The 13,179-nt window shown below is 42.6% G+C and overlaps 1 protein-coding gene across 1 annotated transcript in view; it reads right to left on the bottom strand.

The window, feature by feature from the left end:
- KDR (kinase insert domain receptor) overlaps positions 1–12,973 on the bottom strand; it is a 44,706-nt gene extending 31,733 nt beyond the window's left edge. Inside the window, exons 1-7 of the mRNA XM_007450267.1 lie at positions 12,629–12,973; positions 8,520–8,613; positions 6,356–6,552; positions 3,300–3,430; positions 2,837–3,005; positions 2,119–2,258; positions 1,333–1,510 (exon numbers count right to left, since the gene is read on the bottom strand). Of these exons, the coding sequence (XP_007450329.1) occupies positions 1,333–1,510; positions 2,119–2,258; positions 2,837–3,005; positions 3,300–3,430; positions 6,356–6,552; positions 8,520–8,613; positions 12,629–12,695 (976 nt within the window). The 5' untranslated portion in view covers positions 12,696–12,973. The remainder of the gene's footprint in view (positions 1–1,332; positions 1,511–2,118; positions 2,259–2,836; positions 3,006–3,299; positions 3,431–6,355; positions 6,553–8,519; positions 8,614–12,628) is intronic.
- Between the last annotated feature and the right edge of the window lie 206 nt (positions 12,974–13,179).

Raw genomic sequence — 13,179 nt, 5'->3', positions numbered from 1 at the left:
TGAAGCTTTCCCTACGTCTCCTCTGCTCCCATGACACCCTATACATACCTCCCATGTGCCCCAGGACTCAGTCCTTGGACCCCTTGTCTTTACCAACACCTTCCTCTTGTCAGTTACACATTCCTCCTAAATCTATATCTCCTGCCCCTGACTTCCCTGGGTTCTAGGTTAATATATTAAAGTCTCCACTTGGATATTTAGTGGGCATCTCCAAATGAAGCCACCCAACCCTGTGTCCTATTCCTCTTCCTATCTTCCCTATCTCGGTTGAGAAAACTACCGTTCACTCAGTTGCTCACGCTAAAAACGCAAAGGTCATCTTCCATTCTTTTTCTCTTACATCCCACAGCCAGGGAATCGATAGGCAAACCCTATTGGCTCCATCTTCAAAAATACATCCAGAATCAGGTTACTTCTGACCACCTCCACTTCTACCACCCTTGTCTAAGCCACCCACCATCTCTCACCTGGATGACTGCAATTAGCCTTCTAACTAGTCTCTCTACTTCTGCCCTTACTTCCCTAAAGTGTTTCACATTAAGATAACCCACATAGGGATCCTATAAAAACATAAGCCAGAGTATGTCTCTCTCTGCTCAAAACCCTTCTATGCATCCCCATATTATAAAATCCAAACCCTTATGAAGGCCTGTAAGTTGGATGCCATACAAATTATCATCTAAACTGAGACATTTATGTGAGTGAGAGAGAATGAATGGGAAATTAAGTTACTTTCTCAAAGCCCCACAGAAAGTAACTAAATACAGGTTTCCCCAATTGCAAGGCCCATGCTTACTCGGGAAGCCTCTCAGCCTTGCGATCAAATGAAAATTTAAAAATGATCTTAGATAATAACCCTCTGCTTATTATAGTGATAATAATAATAGCAACAACAAGTAATATGTAGTGAGCCCTTACTACATCAGCTCGTCTCATCTTTAAAGTTGGGATTTGAACCCAAGCTACGCTCTTGACCTTGAGGTCAAGTGGCCTTCCTAGCAAGAGCTCAAAAACATCTTCTGAATGAGCAAAATAGGAATCACTAGCTGACCTAAATTTATTTAAATCATCTCATTTTTTTTTTTGCGGTACGCGGGCCTCTCACTGCTGTGGCCTCTCCCGTTGCGGAGCACAGGCTCCGGACGCGCAGGCTCAGCGGCCACGGCCCACGGGCCCAGCCGCTCCACGGCACGTGGGATCTTCCCGGACCGGGGCACGAACCCGTGTCCCCTGCATCGGCAGGCGGACTCTCAACCCCTGCGCCACCAGGGAAGCCCTAAATCATCTCACTTTTCAAGGCAGAGCATAATTCCAAAGGAAATCTTAGCTTACCATGGACCCTGATGAATGTGCTGTTCTTCTTGGTCATGAGCCCACTGGAAGCGGCACAGGTGTACCGCCCTTGGTCACTCCGGGTTACACTATCTATAGTCAAGGTGCTCAAAAACTTCTTCATCTCACTCCCAGACTGGGTTTTTAGGTCCCGGTTTACGAGTTTCTTATGCTGATGCTGAAAAAGAGTTTAGTGAACTTCCAAAGTCCAGAATAACATTCCCTGGTAGCTTCTAGATACCCACAAAAGTCTTGGCCTTTGGTGAACATTATTTAATGCTAAGAATAGATACTTCTGAACTTTTATCATCATGCTGATGACAAATACATTTGGTTTCAGGAGAAATAAATAGAATCAACCGAATCAGGCATTTTCAGACCTCACATAATGGGAATGAGATAATAGAAACTGCAGAAACACAAGGAAATATGACCACTGTTTAAGGAGAAGTGTGTCTCATGCCACCTCTTGAAATGAAATTCCCTTAAAGGGAAAATAGATCAAGGACTTTGCAGAACAGAGAAATAATGCAACCTAGAAAGACATAATCCCCTAAAGAAAACTAATCTTCACAGCCTGGACAGAGTTCTTGGTTTTGCATCTTTTTTTTTCCATGAGTGCTGTATGGCCTACAGTTCTCTTAAAATGTGTGTGTGTGTATGTTAGTGTAAGTTAAGGCCCTTACATTTTATCTGGCCAAAGAGGACCCTATCTCTCTCAAGCAAACTTCTTTGGAGCTTGTTATCAAAGTATTTGGAGGCTTGGCTTTGAATTGTTAGTGTTACCTTCAAAGAAGGGTATTCCCAGTTGAAGTCAATCCCCACATTTAGTTCCGTTCTTGCCGTACAATTTAAGACAAGCTTCTCTCCAACAGACAGCTCAACTCCGTGAGGGGGGCTCAGAACCACATCATAAATCTTGTACCCTGGAGCAAGTAAATTGGAAAAACAGAAAGTGAGAGGGAAACCAAAATCTATAACTTGGCACACATTTTTTTCAGACACGATGCAACTTCAAAATGTGTCACATCATTTCTCCCTGAGGGCCTCCCCAAACCTTGGTTAACTCCCAGGAAAATGGTCTACAGAGATCCACAAAGCAGCCCTAAAGGGATCTCAAAGATGTTGTAGCCCAGTGGATAGAAAAGCAGTAAAATCTGAGAAGTCAATAGTCAATGCGGCCAGCTTTAGTAAGTTACCAAACTTTCCATAAAATAGGTATAATTAAAAGATTTGATGCCAAGCAATGCTCTGAACATTGAATTTTCCAAAAAATATGCTCCCATAACAGAACTCTTATTCATCCTTGGTCTTGGTAAGGAAGGAGAAAAACCTCAGTTGCACATCGGTTTACTGGGTAGAGAAGAGCGGATGTAATGAATTGCTTAACAACAAATCCTGAAATAATATATTTCTCAATATCTCTTGTCCTCCAGAATCTTAATATAAGAAGCTAATCTTTATTGTCTGACATTAATGATACAGAAAGGAATTGTCCTCTTACCTACAACCACAACTATGTACATAATAGACTGGTAACTTTCATCATTAATTTTTGCTTCACAGAAGACCATGCCAGCGTAGCTGATCATGTAGCTGGGAATAGTGAAGCCTTTCTTGCTGTCCCAGAAAATTCTGTTACCATCAGGAACAAACCTCTTTTCTGGATACCTCTGGGTAGAAAAAGAAATATCAAATATTTAATCAAGTGCTATCCAAAAGTAAAAACCATGAACACTAAAGAATTCACCTTATTTTAAGAATACAAATTGGTTTTATTTATTGTCATTTTGACCCTTCCTAAAGTTTCCTTTAAAACTCATTGTTGACTTAATGTTATATAATGCATGTTATATATATATATATATATATTTATAATATATATAATGTTATAAACAAACTACCCATCTTAATACTAGCTTAATATTATGAAAGGGTAAGAGATGAAGAAAGAAGATGTAACTTACTGCACAAAGTGACACATTGAGGTTTGAGATGGTCCCCAGACACGGAATCACCACAGTTTTGTTTTTGTTCTCAGTGATGTACACAACTCCATGTTGGTCGCTGACAGAAGCAATAAACGGAGATCTGTAATCTAGAAGAAAATGTAATTCCATTAGTTAATGGCATTTACTAGAAAAGTGGGTCATCTTTCAGGTTCATAAACTCTAACCAGAGAAGTAAACTATTGGGAAAGACATTTCACACTAGGCAAAGGAATCCAGAGGTAGGTCTGCTGGTAAATATCTGGCTCCAAGGTTACGCTACAGGAGGCGGGGGTGTGTACGTGTGAAAAATCTGGAAGAAAACTCCCAGAATGAGACTGGCTCCTTTTGCACTGATGATCAACAAGTAGAGTGTGCTTTATAGGTTCCACATTCAAGCAGATTGATCATTACAGATTTTTCAAAGTGAGGGAGCATACGTCTTCATTTTCATATACATTTTCATATGCACTATACATCTTTCATGTACATAAATTTTAAAGTAAATTTAAAGTTAAACCTCTACAGTTTACCTACTGAGTTTTTTGATGTTAAAAACTTCATGTTCTCTCTCTTAAGGCAAATAGTGTAACTGTCATGAAAATAGGTTAATGGCTCCCAAAGATTCTTTAAAGTAAAGAAATGGCTAACGATTTTTAATTCAATAATAATTCAAGACAAAGTTTCACGTGAGTATTTTAAGACTGTGAAGACTAGATATAAGATTCTTTATATAATAATGTTGAATAGTTAAATTGTTTATGTTTACTGTTTAATTGCATTCAGTTTAAGATTCAGCAATCATTAATATCTTCAATGACAAAAGCCTGAAAAGCCACCATGGCAAAGACTGAGAAAAAAACAAAAGAGATTTTAATGCCGTTCAAACATTGTTCGTATGATGTTAACACGCTGCTGGGAAACGACTCCTTTTCCCAGAGATAAAGTTGATGGGTGTGAAGCCATGCCTGAAATCTCAGAGAGATAATGGTTCATGCCACTCTCCCCAACACACCTGACCAAGCATTTTCAGAGCTCTTCAGGATGGCTGGTTCAAGTAAAGAAAGAGTTAATTAAACCAAAGGGGAGAAAAGCAGCTAATTCCCTGCAACAGCAGAACTTTGATTTCCCTCCCAGATGGAAAGCACAGAAAGGCAGCCAATCCAGCCACCACATGCCATAGCCATTATCTTACGAGACCAAGACCCACTTCCCGCCTCCATCCATTGCTGGAGGGAATGGGGTCAGAAGACTAAGGAAGTAAGGTGGGGACCAGAGGGGATATTAAAGGACCGTCCATAGGGAATACTTCAATGTTTTCTTTTCCACTGTTAAACTTCATGACCAAAATCTTGGACAACTCACCTCCTAGAACGCCAGGCTTAGACAGGAAGCAGAATTTGATGGTATACTCAAAGACAGGCAGTGTACAAATAAGCAGTGCTGGGGATTGCTACTTCTTAATATTACCTACCTTTCACCTGCATGCTATGAAATATTACATAGCTTGCTTACAGAGCAAGTCTTTGGAAGCTAAATTAACCCCTGGACGTAAGACTAAAGCTATTTAGTAAATCAATTCTATTTCAGTATCCCCGAAAGAGGAAATAAACAAAAGAAACCCAAACAACCACCCATCCTCTCAAAATAAAATATTTACTGTAACTCATGAAATGAATTTTCACATGTCTCCAGGTTTCCTGACTTGGGGAGAAGGAAATGACGAGATATTATGGGAGAGGTTCATCTTGTAGTGTTTCCAGACAGCCTGAAAGCAGGAAATCCTTGCAATCTTCCGAGAAAGCCTGATCTCCCAAGACTGCCAGATCAAAAGGAGCCAGAAATTCTCGAAGATCTGAGCCTTGTCTCTTTCAACTTCTGCAGAGGGGGGGAGGAGAGCACAAAATTCTACCTTGGACTGTGCTCACTCTGGGCAAAAGTAATTCTCAAATATTGTGCAATCCAGGAGTGACATACGTTATTCTGATGTGGTCCCCGTTCTTCCCTTGCACTGACCATATTGCGCTATTGAAACGCAAATGGAGATGTGCAAGTGTGTCTCCCAAAGCTGATGAAATCCCTGTTCTGTAAATGATGCTTCTGGATAAAAGTCTAAGCCATCTTCACCCGCTTCAAATTCTCTGGGACGTACAGAGGTATGTAAATGTATAAATAAAATGTCTAAAAAGCTCATCTTTACCGAAAAGAAAAATATTTAGTATATCTAAACAAAATACTATACTATAGACTTATACCCACCCAAGTTATATGATTCATATCTCATTAGTTAAGTCAGGTTTTCTTAAGTTAGCATAAGATTTCTGAAACACGAAGGAAAGAATAATTCAGATTATAAATGCTAAATACATGTGACATGGAGTTTACCCTACATGGATGTTAAGCTGGCCTCCACAGTGTAAATCCCAAATTGCAAACTATAGAAAGATGCAGCGTGTCATCCAAGATCTCAGACCACACAAGCAAAGGAAAGAAACACTGTCCTCAAAAGGCCTTTTGAGACAGTGACTTTATTTGCACAAGTGTATGGAAATTGTTTTTTATAAAGTGTAAGTGGGAAAAGGTTCCTATGAACAAGAAAAGCTCCAGAGCCCTTGCCTGATTCCCTGTGCATTCTTGGGGAAATCTCCAAATCTGCTGTAGATAACCTATCTCTCCACAGAAACCTCTCCATAATTCTCCCCTGAATCTTCCTTTTCGAGGATTTCAGGGTTTTTTTTCGCAAACATCAGAAGACTTCTTACAAATCTCCATTGCCAACTGTGAACACAGATTTCCCTTAGAAACAAAGATCAGAACCAAACTAATTGGGCAATAGAGATGTAGCAAGGCCCAAGCTGCAGAACAAATCACTGAGTCTTGTACTCAGAGGAGGGCTTGGGAGAGAAGAATTTTGTAGATTCCTGTTGGCAGAGAGCCTTTAGAGCGAGCCTTTGTTGTCCGGATTCTTCTTTGCACCTATTGTGTTTTGTAACTGGTAAATTAACTTGGGAAGTGAATTCCATTTAACCACTTACCTTGAACATACACATAGACGACGGAGGCCATGTCAGTGTCCCGGTAGAAGCACTTGTAGGCTCCAGTATCATTTCCGATCACTTTTGGAATGGTGAGCATCTTACATAAGGCACTGTCACTGCAGTCCGTCACCTCCACTCTTTTCTCAGAGCTGCTCTGATTGTTGGGCCAGAGCCAGTCCAAGTCCCTCTGACCCCTGAAAAATTCATTCCAAGCAAGTATTTAAGTGAAATGCCTATGAGGCTGTTTCTAAGAAAATAGAAGGTTTAGTTCTCAAACTTATACAAACTCCTCAACAGACAGATTCATAGCCTTCTACCAATAATGACAGATTACACGGACAAATGACAAAAAGCGAGAGTCTCAGCTTCAGAAATCACTTATAAGGATTCCTGAGTTTTCTATTACTTACTTCATTCAACCAACAAATATTTATTAAGCATGTGCTATGTGTCAAGCGTTGTTGAAGACTGGGAATACAGCAGTGAACAAATCAGATAAAAATCAATGCTTTCATGGAACTTCAGTCTAGTTGGAGGAGACAGGCAGTAAAAAAGTAAGTAAACTTCAATAGAGCTGAAACTTTTAAAAAGTAAGTAAAATATGTTGTATAAAAGGTGGTGATAAATACTATGAAGAAAGTCTAGAAGATGCAAAGAAACAAGTGAAGAGTTCTAGAGGGAGTGATGTGGGCCGTATAGATATCAGGAGGAACAGAGTTTCAGGCAGAGAGAACAGCCAATGTCAAGGCCCTGGGGTGGGTGCCTATCTGGAGTATTCGGGGAATGGCGAGGAAGCCAGCGTAGCTAGAGAAGAGTGGGCAGTCAGGAGAGTAAGAGGTGAGGTTAGGAAGGAAGGGGATGCAACTGTCTAAGGGCCTCGTAGGACCTTGCAAGGATGGCACTAAAGCACAGATTACTTTCATTGCAGCATTTCTCTACAAAGCCCCAAGGAAGACAGTCAACATTGAGAAGAATGTAACATCACTGACCCTTCTTTAAAGAACTTGAAATTTCCATGAAGTTGCAGCTACAGTAATGAAGTTACTTTTAACACACTCCATTGTTTTTCTGGGGACCTAAGAGGAGTATATATAGAATCTTGGGGAATTTTAAATAACCTTTGTTGTTAAAGGTGGGTAAGAGGAAAATCTGCTGAGAAATGCATCTTGAAGCAGCAAAGCTAGGCAAACAGCACCTGTGACTATGTTTTTTCCCAAGGGTTGGGTATTGGTGCCCTACCCTTGATAAGGCAACTAGGGTGTCCTTTACACTCGGCAAGCTAAAACAGATCTGTGTCACTGTGCTGAACACTTGGCATTCATCAAGCAGAAACAATGGCAACAAGCTCCCCAAGGTTCTTTGTGGACCATCAGCACTGTTCTCAGGGGGCAAGATCACCTCTACCCACCATCTCTGCCAAAACCACACCGGTCCCAAGAAGCCTCTGGCTCTGTCATGCATAATCACTACATGAAACCCTAAAGTCTTCTACTTTTCTCCCTGAGGTAGGGGCTGGAAAGCAAAATTTAGAAGCCTCATCTTGTCAAAGAGGCCTATTTCCCCAGTTAGCAAAAATCAAGAGCATGACCTCTTGCTAGCTGGTCAAAGAGACATGCCAGAACCTCAAGCCAGAGCTTGACATGCACTCAGCAATATTCATGACTGAATATAAAATTGCTACTACAGTCAGAATTTTACCATAAAATAAAGTTCTTGAAAAGTGCTAAGCAGATGTCTAAGAGCCATTCTGAGTATAACAAATATGTCCCCAAACTTCTTTAACTCTAAAGATTTCATTTATTCATTCAATATTTATTGAAAGTGCATTACACAATATATGCTAGGTGCTATACTGGTTATTAGGGTGTGTGTGTGTGTGTGTGTGTGTGTGTGTCTGTGTGTCTGTGTGTCTGTGTGTGTCTGTGTGTGTGTCTGTGTGTGTTGGCAGAGGGTAGTAGGAAAAAAAATGCCAGCAAAATTGTACAGAATTTTCCAGAGAAGACCTTCCTCATGTTTTCATTATTACATTAGCTCTTAGAAACCTCACTACTTATACACAATTATGACGACTCTATTATAATTCTGCTGTATGGAAGTTATTTTTTCTTTAATAAACAATGATATTTGACACAGGAAATCTGAATCTCAAATGTATCCTTACCTGCAAGTAATTTGAAGCGTTGTGTTAGCCATAATTGTAAGTATGTCTTTTTTTATGCTGAGCCTGGGTGGATCAAGAGAAACACTAGACAAACCTAGAAACAAATTAAATAAATGAATATAATTGCCACTCAGACCCAATAGGAAACACCTTCCATAAACAATGCACACCCTATACTTTAAAAGGCCTCTTCAGCAATTCATTGTGTAAAACTTGTGAATTTACTTTTCACCATTCCCAGTAAAAGTTCACAAGCTGTGTCATAACAGGAAGAATGGGCAGATGGTCATAAACCAACACAACAGTTCTGCAATTCATTGAGCGAGGGTGGAGTTCCTGTTTTCCTGCATTGCCAACTTCAAGGTCTTACAAAAGGATATGGGACATTGAAACCAAATGAACCTTCATCTGATGATCTCACTCCCCTGGGAAAGGACCCACTGACATTTCTTATAAAACATAGGATGCACACATTCGACTAAATTGCTGATTAATGAATACTACTTAGAGAGATTTCTATATAGTTCATCCATGTACTTTGAGGGGGGTGGGAATGTCCACGACATTGTCTCATTTTCCTTTATCAATTTTCTAGTGCACTTCCTCTGGTAACTGAACTGCCAAGGTTGAAAGACTGTACGTTAAAACTAGATGAGAGGAATTGAGGAAAGAAACATGTTCCCATGTCACATAACATGCATATACTCTCCCTCAGAAAACAGAACTTAAAAAGGGTAATGCAGGACTTCCGTGGTAGTTCAGTGGTTAAGAATCTGCCTGCTAGTGCAGGGGACATGAGTTTGATCCCTGGTCTGGGAAGATCCCACATGCCACGGAGCAACTAAGCCCGTGCACTGCAACTACTTAGTCCCCACTCTAGAGCCCGCGAGCCACCACTACTGAGCCCACGTGCTTCAGCTACTGAAGCCCGTGCACCTAGAGCCCATGCTCTGCAACAAGAGAAGCCATGGCAGTGAGAAGCCTGTGCACCACAATGAAGAGTAGCTCCTGCTCGCCGCAACTAGAGAAAGCTTGCACACAGCTACGAAGACCCAGCTCAGTCGTAAATAAATAAATAAATAATAAAATTAAAGAAAAAATAAGTTAAAAAAAAGGGTAATGCTAATGAATTACCACTGGGGAATCCCAACTTACTGATCAAAGCGCTGAGCTTGCCCTGACACCAAGCTTGGAACACAGGAAAAGTGTCTACCTAAATATACCATGGGACAGATTCCTTGCCATGGGTCACTCTACAGCAAGAAGACTGAGTTCTCTGCCAACTAAATGCAAAGAACTACCAGGTATTGATAAAGCATCAGAGAATGAAAAACTGTCCACCATGTCAGGGTCTTAACTCATATCTAGATCTTCAAAACACCACCTTAAAAAGTGACTGATGCTGGGTAAGCACCCAAGCTTCATATGATCCTTAACTCACATCCACTAATAACAAATGACTCTCTAGGCCTAAACTGGGGTTGACATTGTTGGGCAAATAAAAGAGTATTAGCAAATATGAAAGAGTATGAATAAATAGAGTATGAGCAAATATCCAGTGTAAATATGCAGAGCATTGAATCTGTGGACCCCAGCGTGAACAGCTGCAGGCAGAATGAACAGCTGATCACTCGTGTTCTCATACACTCACTCAGATGTGTAAAATAGGTTGCTGTAGATTTGTTAATCAATATTAAAAAAATTTTTTAAACTGGAAATTACTTTATATCAATAAATCTCAGAAACTAATTGGCGTTGGAACTGCCATGGGTTTGGGGCAGTGGTTCTTAAACTTTAGCATGTGTCAGAATATGCCTAGGCCTACAAATCTGCATTTGTAGGTGGCGCGGTCATACATGGTCTATGGGCCACTGTTGGATGGCTATTGGTCTGGGTGGTCATGCTCAGTTAAACAGCAGAGCACTTTTCAATATGAAGGAAATAACTGCTCCCAAAGTAGGCAAACAATAAAGCAAAGTGTTTAAAAGCAAAAGAAAAGTCTTCCAATAATGGAGCCCCATTCTGTGTCACAGAAGGAAAATGAAAATAATTCATTTGGATGAGCACAGATATCAAACTTGACTGGGAAACACTAGGTTGAGAAACATGTCAAAAACAGTAACTTAATACAATTCCTATGATGACCCAAATGAGAAAGAACCCATTATTTGGGCACATTCACGTGAGAAAAAAATGGTAGTAAAGACTAAGCTCTAATTAAGCCAAGCTCACCCCACCACAAAAATAAAAGATTCTTGAACCTCTCCTGTAAATCACTGCCACAGATTATCTCACACTCTAGACACACTTTCCAATGTTAAAAAAAAAAAAAAAAAGGTTCTCCATTCATGGGGAGCCAAAACAACACCATACTATTCTAGAGACATGTCTCCAACAAAAAACTATTCAACAAGGCTATCAATAATGATAACTTCAAATTCATATATGTAGACCAACAGTCAATTTCTTTTTGCTCCAATAAGCTTCATTCATTTTCACTGACAAGTTTGAGTTCTGCTCTTCAGAAAGTTCTAAAGAAATAACTCTAAGAAGTACATACGCTGCTACTCAATAAAAAGCTCTTCTATGTTCAAATTCCATAGCCAAAATTAATTCATTTGTGCACTATTACCCTTCCAGCTCAAAGACAGGAAGGAAAAACAACAGTGCCTCTGTCTCTAGAATTTGATGGCATCAATTATAGCCCAATCCAATTAAGCAAGTCACACACTCCAAAAGGGCAACCTCATCGTTATATTCAGGGCAACCCGATTACGGTGACTACTGCTGTGCTATGAAACACCCCAGGCTTAAAAGCAACTCACTTCTTTGTGGGATACAGAACAAACCACAAGTTCCAGACCTTCACTCTCTCACCATAAAGGGGAAGAGAGAGGTCCTGTCAGGGACAAATGAGTGTTCCTGGTGGAGCTGGCCTGGATGAACCAAGTCGTTATTCAGAAAATTCAGTAACTATAGACAGATGATCTTGTTACTGTATATGTGTGTGGGTGTCTTTAAAAAAAAAAAAAAAAAGACATATGATTCTTTAATTTATACGGAATTTTCACCTGAATCATTTTACCTTTTCTTCCTTTTCCACCCTCTCCCCTTTCTCACCCTCCGAAGAGTGGAAATCTGTAAATCAGCAAACTGGCTACAGGAAAGAGATTAGAGAGAGATGAGAAAGAGAGAGATAAACAGAGAAGGAAATAGGGATGGGGGAGAGAGAGAATGTATTGCACCAAGGGCACGCGTGTTCCTAATCTTGACGGAGAGTGAGATTTTAGACGACAAGGAGAGTGGCGAGTGGCGCCCAATCTAGGTACCAAAACCTTCAGAGTAAGTTTGCAGAACGTGAACTTCTGACCTGTGCTTACCCGAAAGACCAAAGCGCGTTGAAAGATGTTAAACTGTTTTACATAAGAAGGTGACTATTACTTGGAGACACTTCGGGAAGCTGTCACAGCCCCAGGTCCAAGCCCAATTCCCCTTTCTCTCTGCGAGGAGAGCGGCGTCCTGCACCAGGAAGAAGAAAAAGTTTCCCCCTCCCCTAGACCCCACCTTATACATTGGGTGTGTATGTGAGTTCGAACCAAAAGGGAACAGTAGACCGGGTTCCCGGTTCGACTCCTACAGAGGCAGAGCTACAGGCACGGTGCCGTCTGCCGAGCCGGCTCGCGGCCCCCTAAGGGCTTCCTTCCCCGCGTCCTGGCTAGGATGGTGCGCGCAGCCGGACAACGTTTCACCGCCTGTTCCCGCCTGCGGGGGCACCTCCTGCCTGCCAGCCACAGGCGCTTTCCCACTCCCGCCTCCTAAGAGCACGGGTGTATCGGCTCTGCAGGACACGCTCCAGCCCAGGCCCCGTCGGACGTCAGAGTCGCGGAAATGGAACTGGGCTCAGGAGACCACCAACTCGCTTTGTAATCTTGGGCCAGTCACTGAGCTTGTTTCCTCTTTGGTAAATGAGAGAACACAGTGTGAAGTCACTTTCACCTCTCCAGCTCTATGACTCCGAGTTAGGTCCGGCCTCCAGGTCCTCTCCGCATCCCTATCTCTCCGCCCGTACCCGACCTCTCCGCTTTCCTTCTAGGGAGCGGGGTCCTTACCCACAGAGGCAGCCCGGGTCTCCGCGCAGAGCCACAGAGCAAAGGCCAGCAGCGCCTTGCTCTCCATCCCGCACCTCGCGCCGGGCGCAGTGCCCAGAACTCGACCGGCGGTTCTCTCTCCCTGGTCCTGCTCCGCGAACAAGGCGCGGAGGTGGAATGCGCGCCGCCGCGCAGGGCTTCGGCGCTCTCAGGGCGAGGGTGCCCCGGCTTCGGCCGCGGCTGCAGGGGCGTCTGCGGGTGCCAGTAGGAGAGGGTATCCCGGCTGCCAGACAGCTTCGGGCTTTCTGTAGCGGGCAAGTGATACCCCGGTGCGGGCAGACGAAACGCAACCGTACACCTCCGGCTCTCCCGGGGTCCCGGGATTCAGTGCTGGGTGGGAAGCCAGAGCCGAAACTCTAGAGCCCGGGGGCGGGGCTATTCGGGGCGGGGCTTCCCTTCGTAGCCGGCCCCGCCCCTCAGCCGGGTTCTGTGAGTGGACCCGGTGCTTCCCACGCCCACTACATCTCCCCATCTCCCCACTTGCACCGGACTGCGTCTGGCCCGGAGTGGCC

This window comes from Lipotes vexillifer, unplaced genomic scaffold (genome assembly GCF_000442215.2).
Source record: "Lipotes vexillifer unplaced genomic scaffold, Lipotes_vexillifer_v1.1 scaffold1288, whole genome shotgun sequence".
Taxonomy (NCBI): Eukaryota; Metazoa; Chordata; class Mammalia; order Artiodactyla; family Lipotidae; genus Lipotes; species Lipotes vexillifer.
This window is presented reverse-complemented; position numbering and strand designations above follow the sequence as displayed.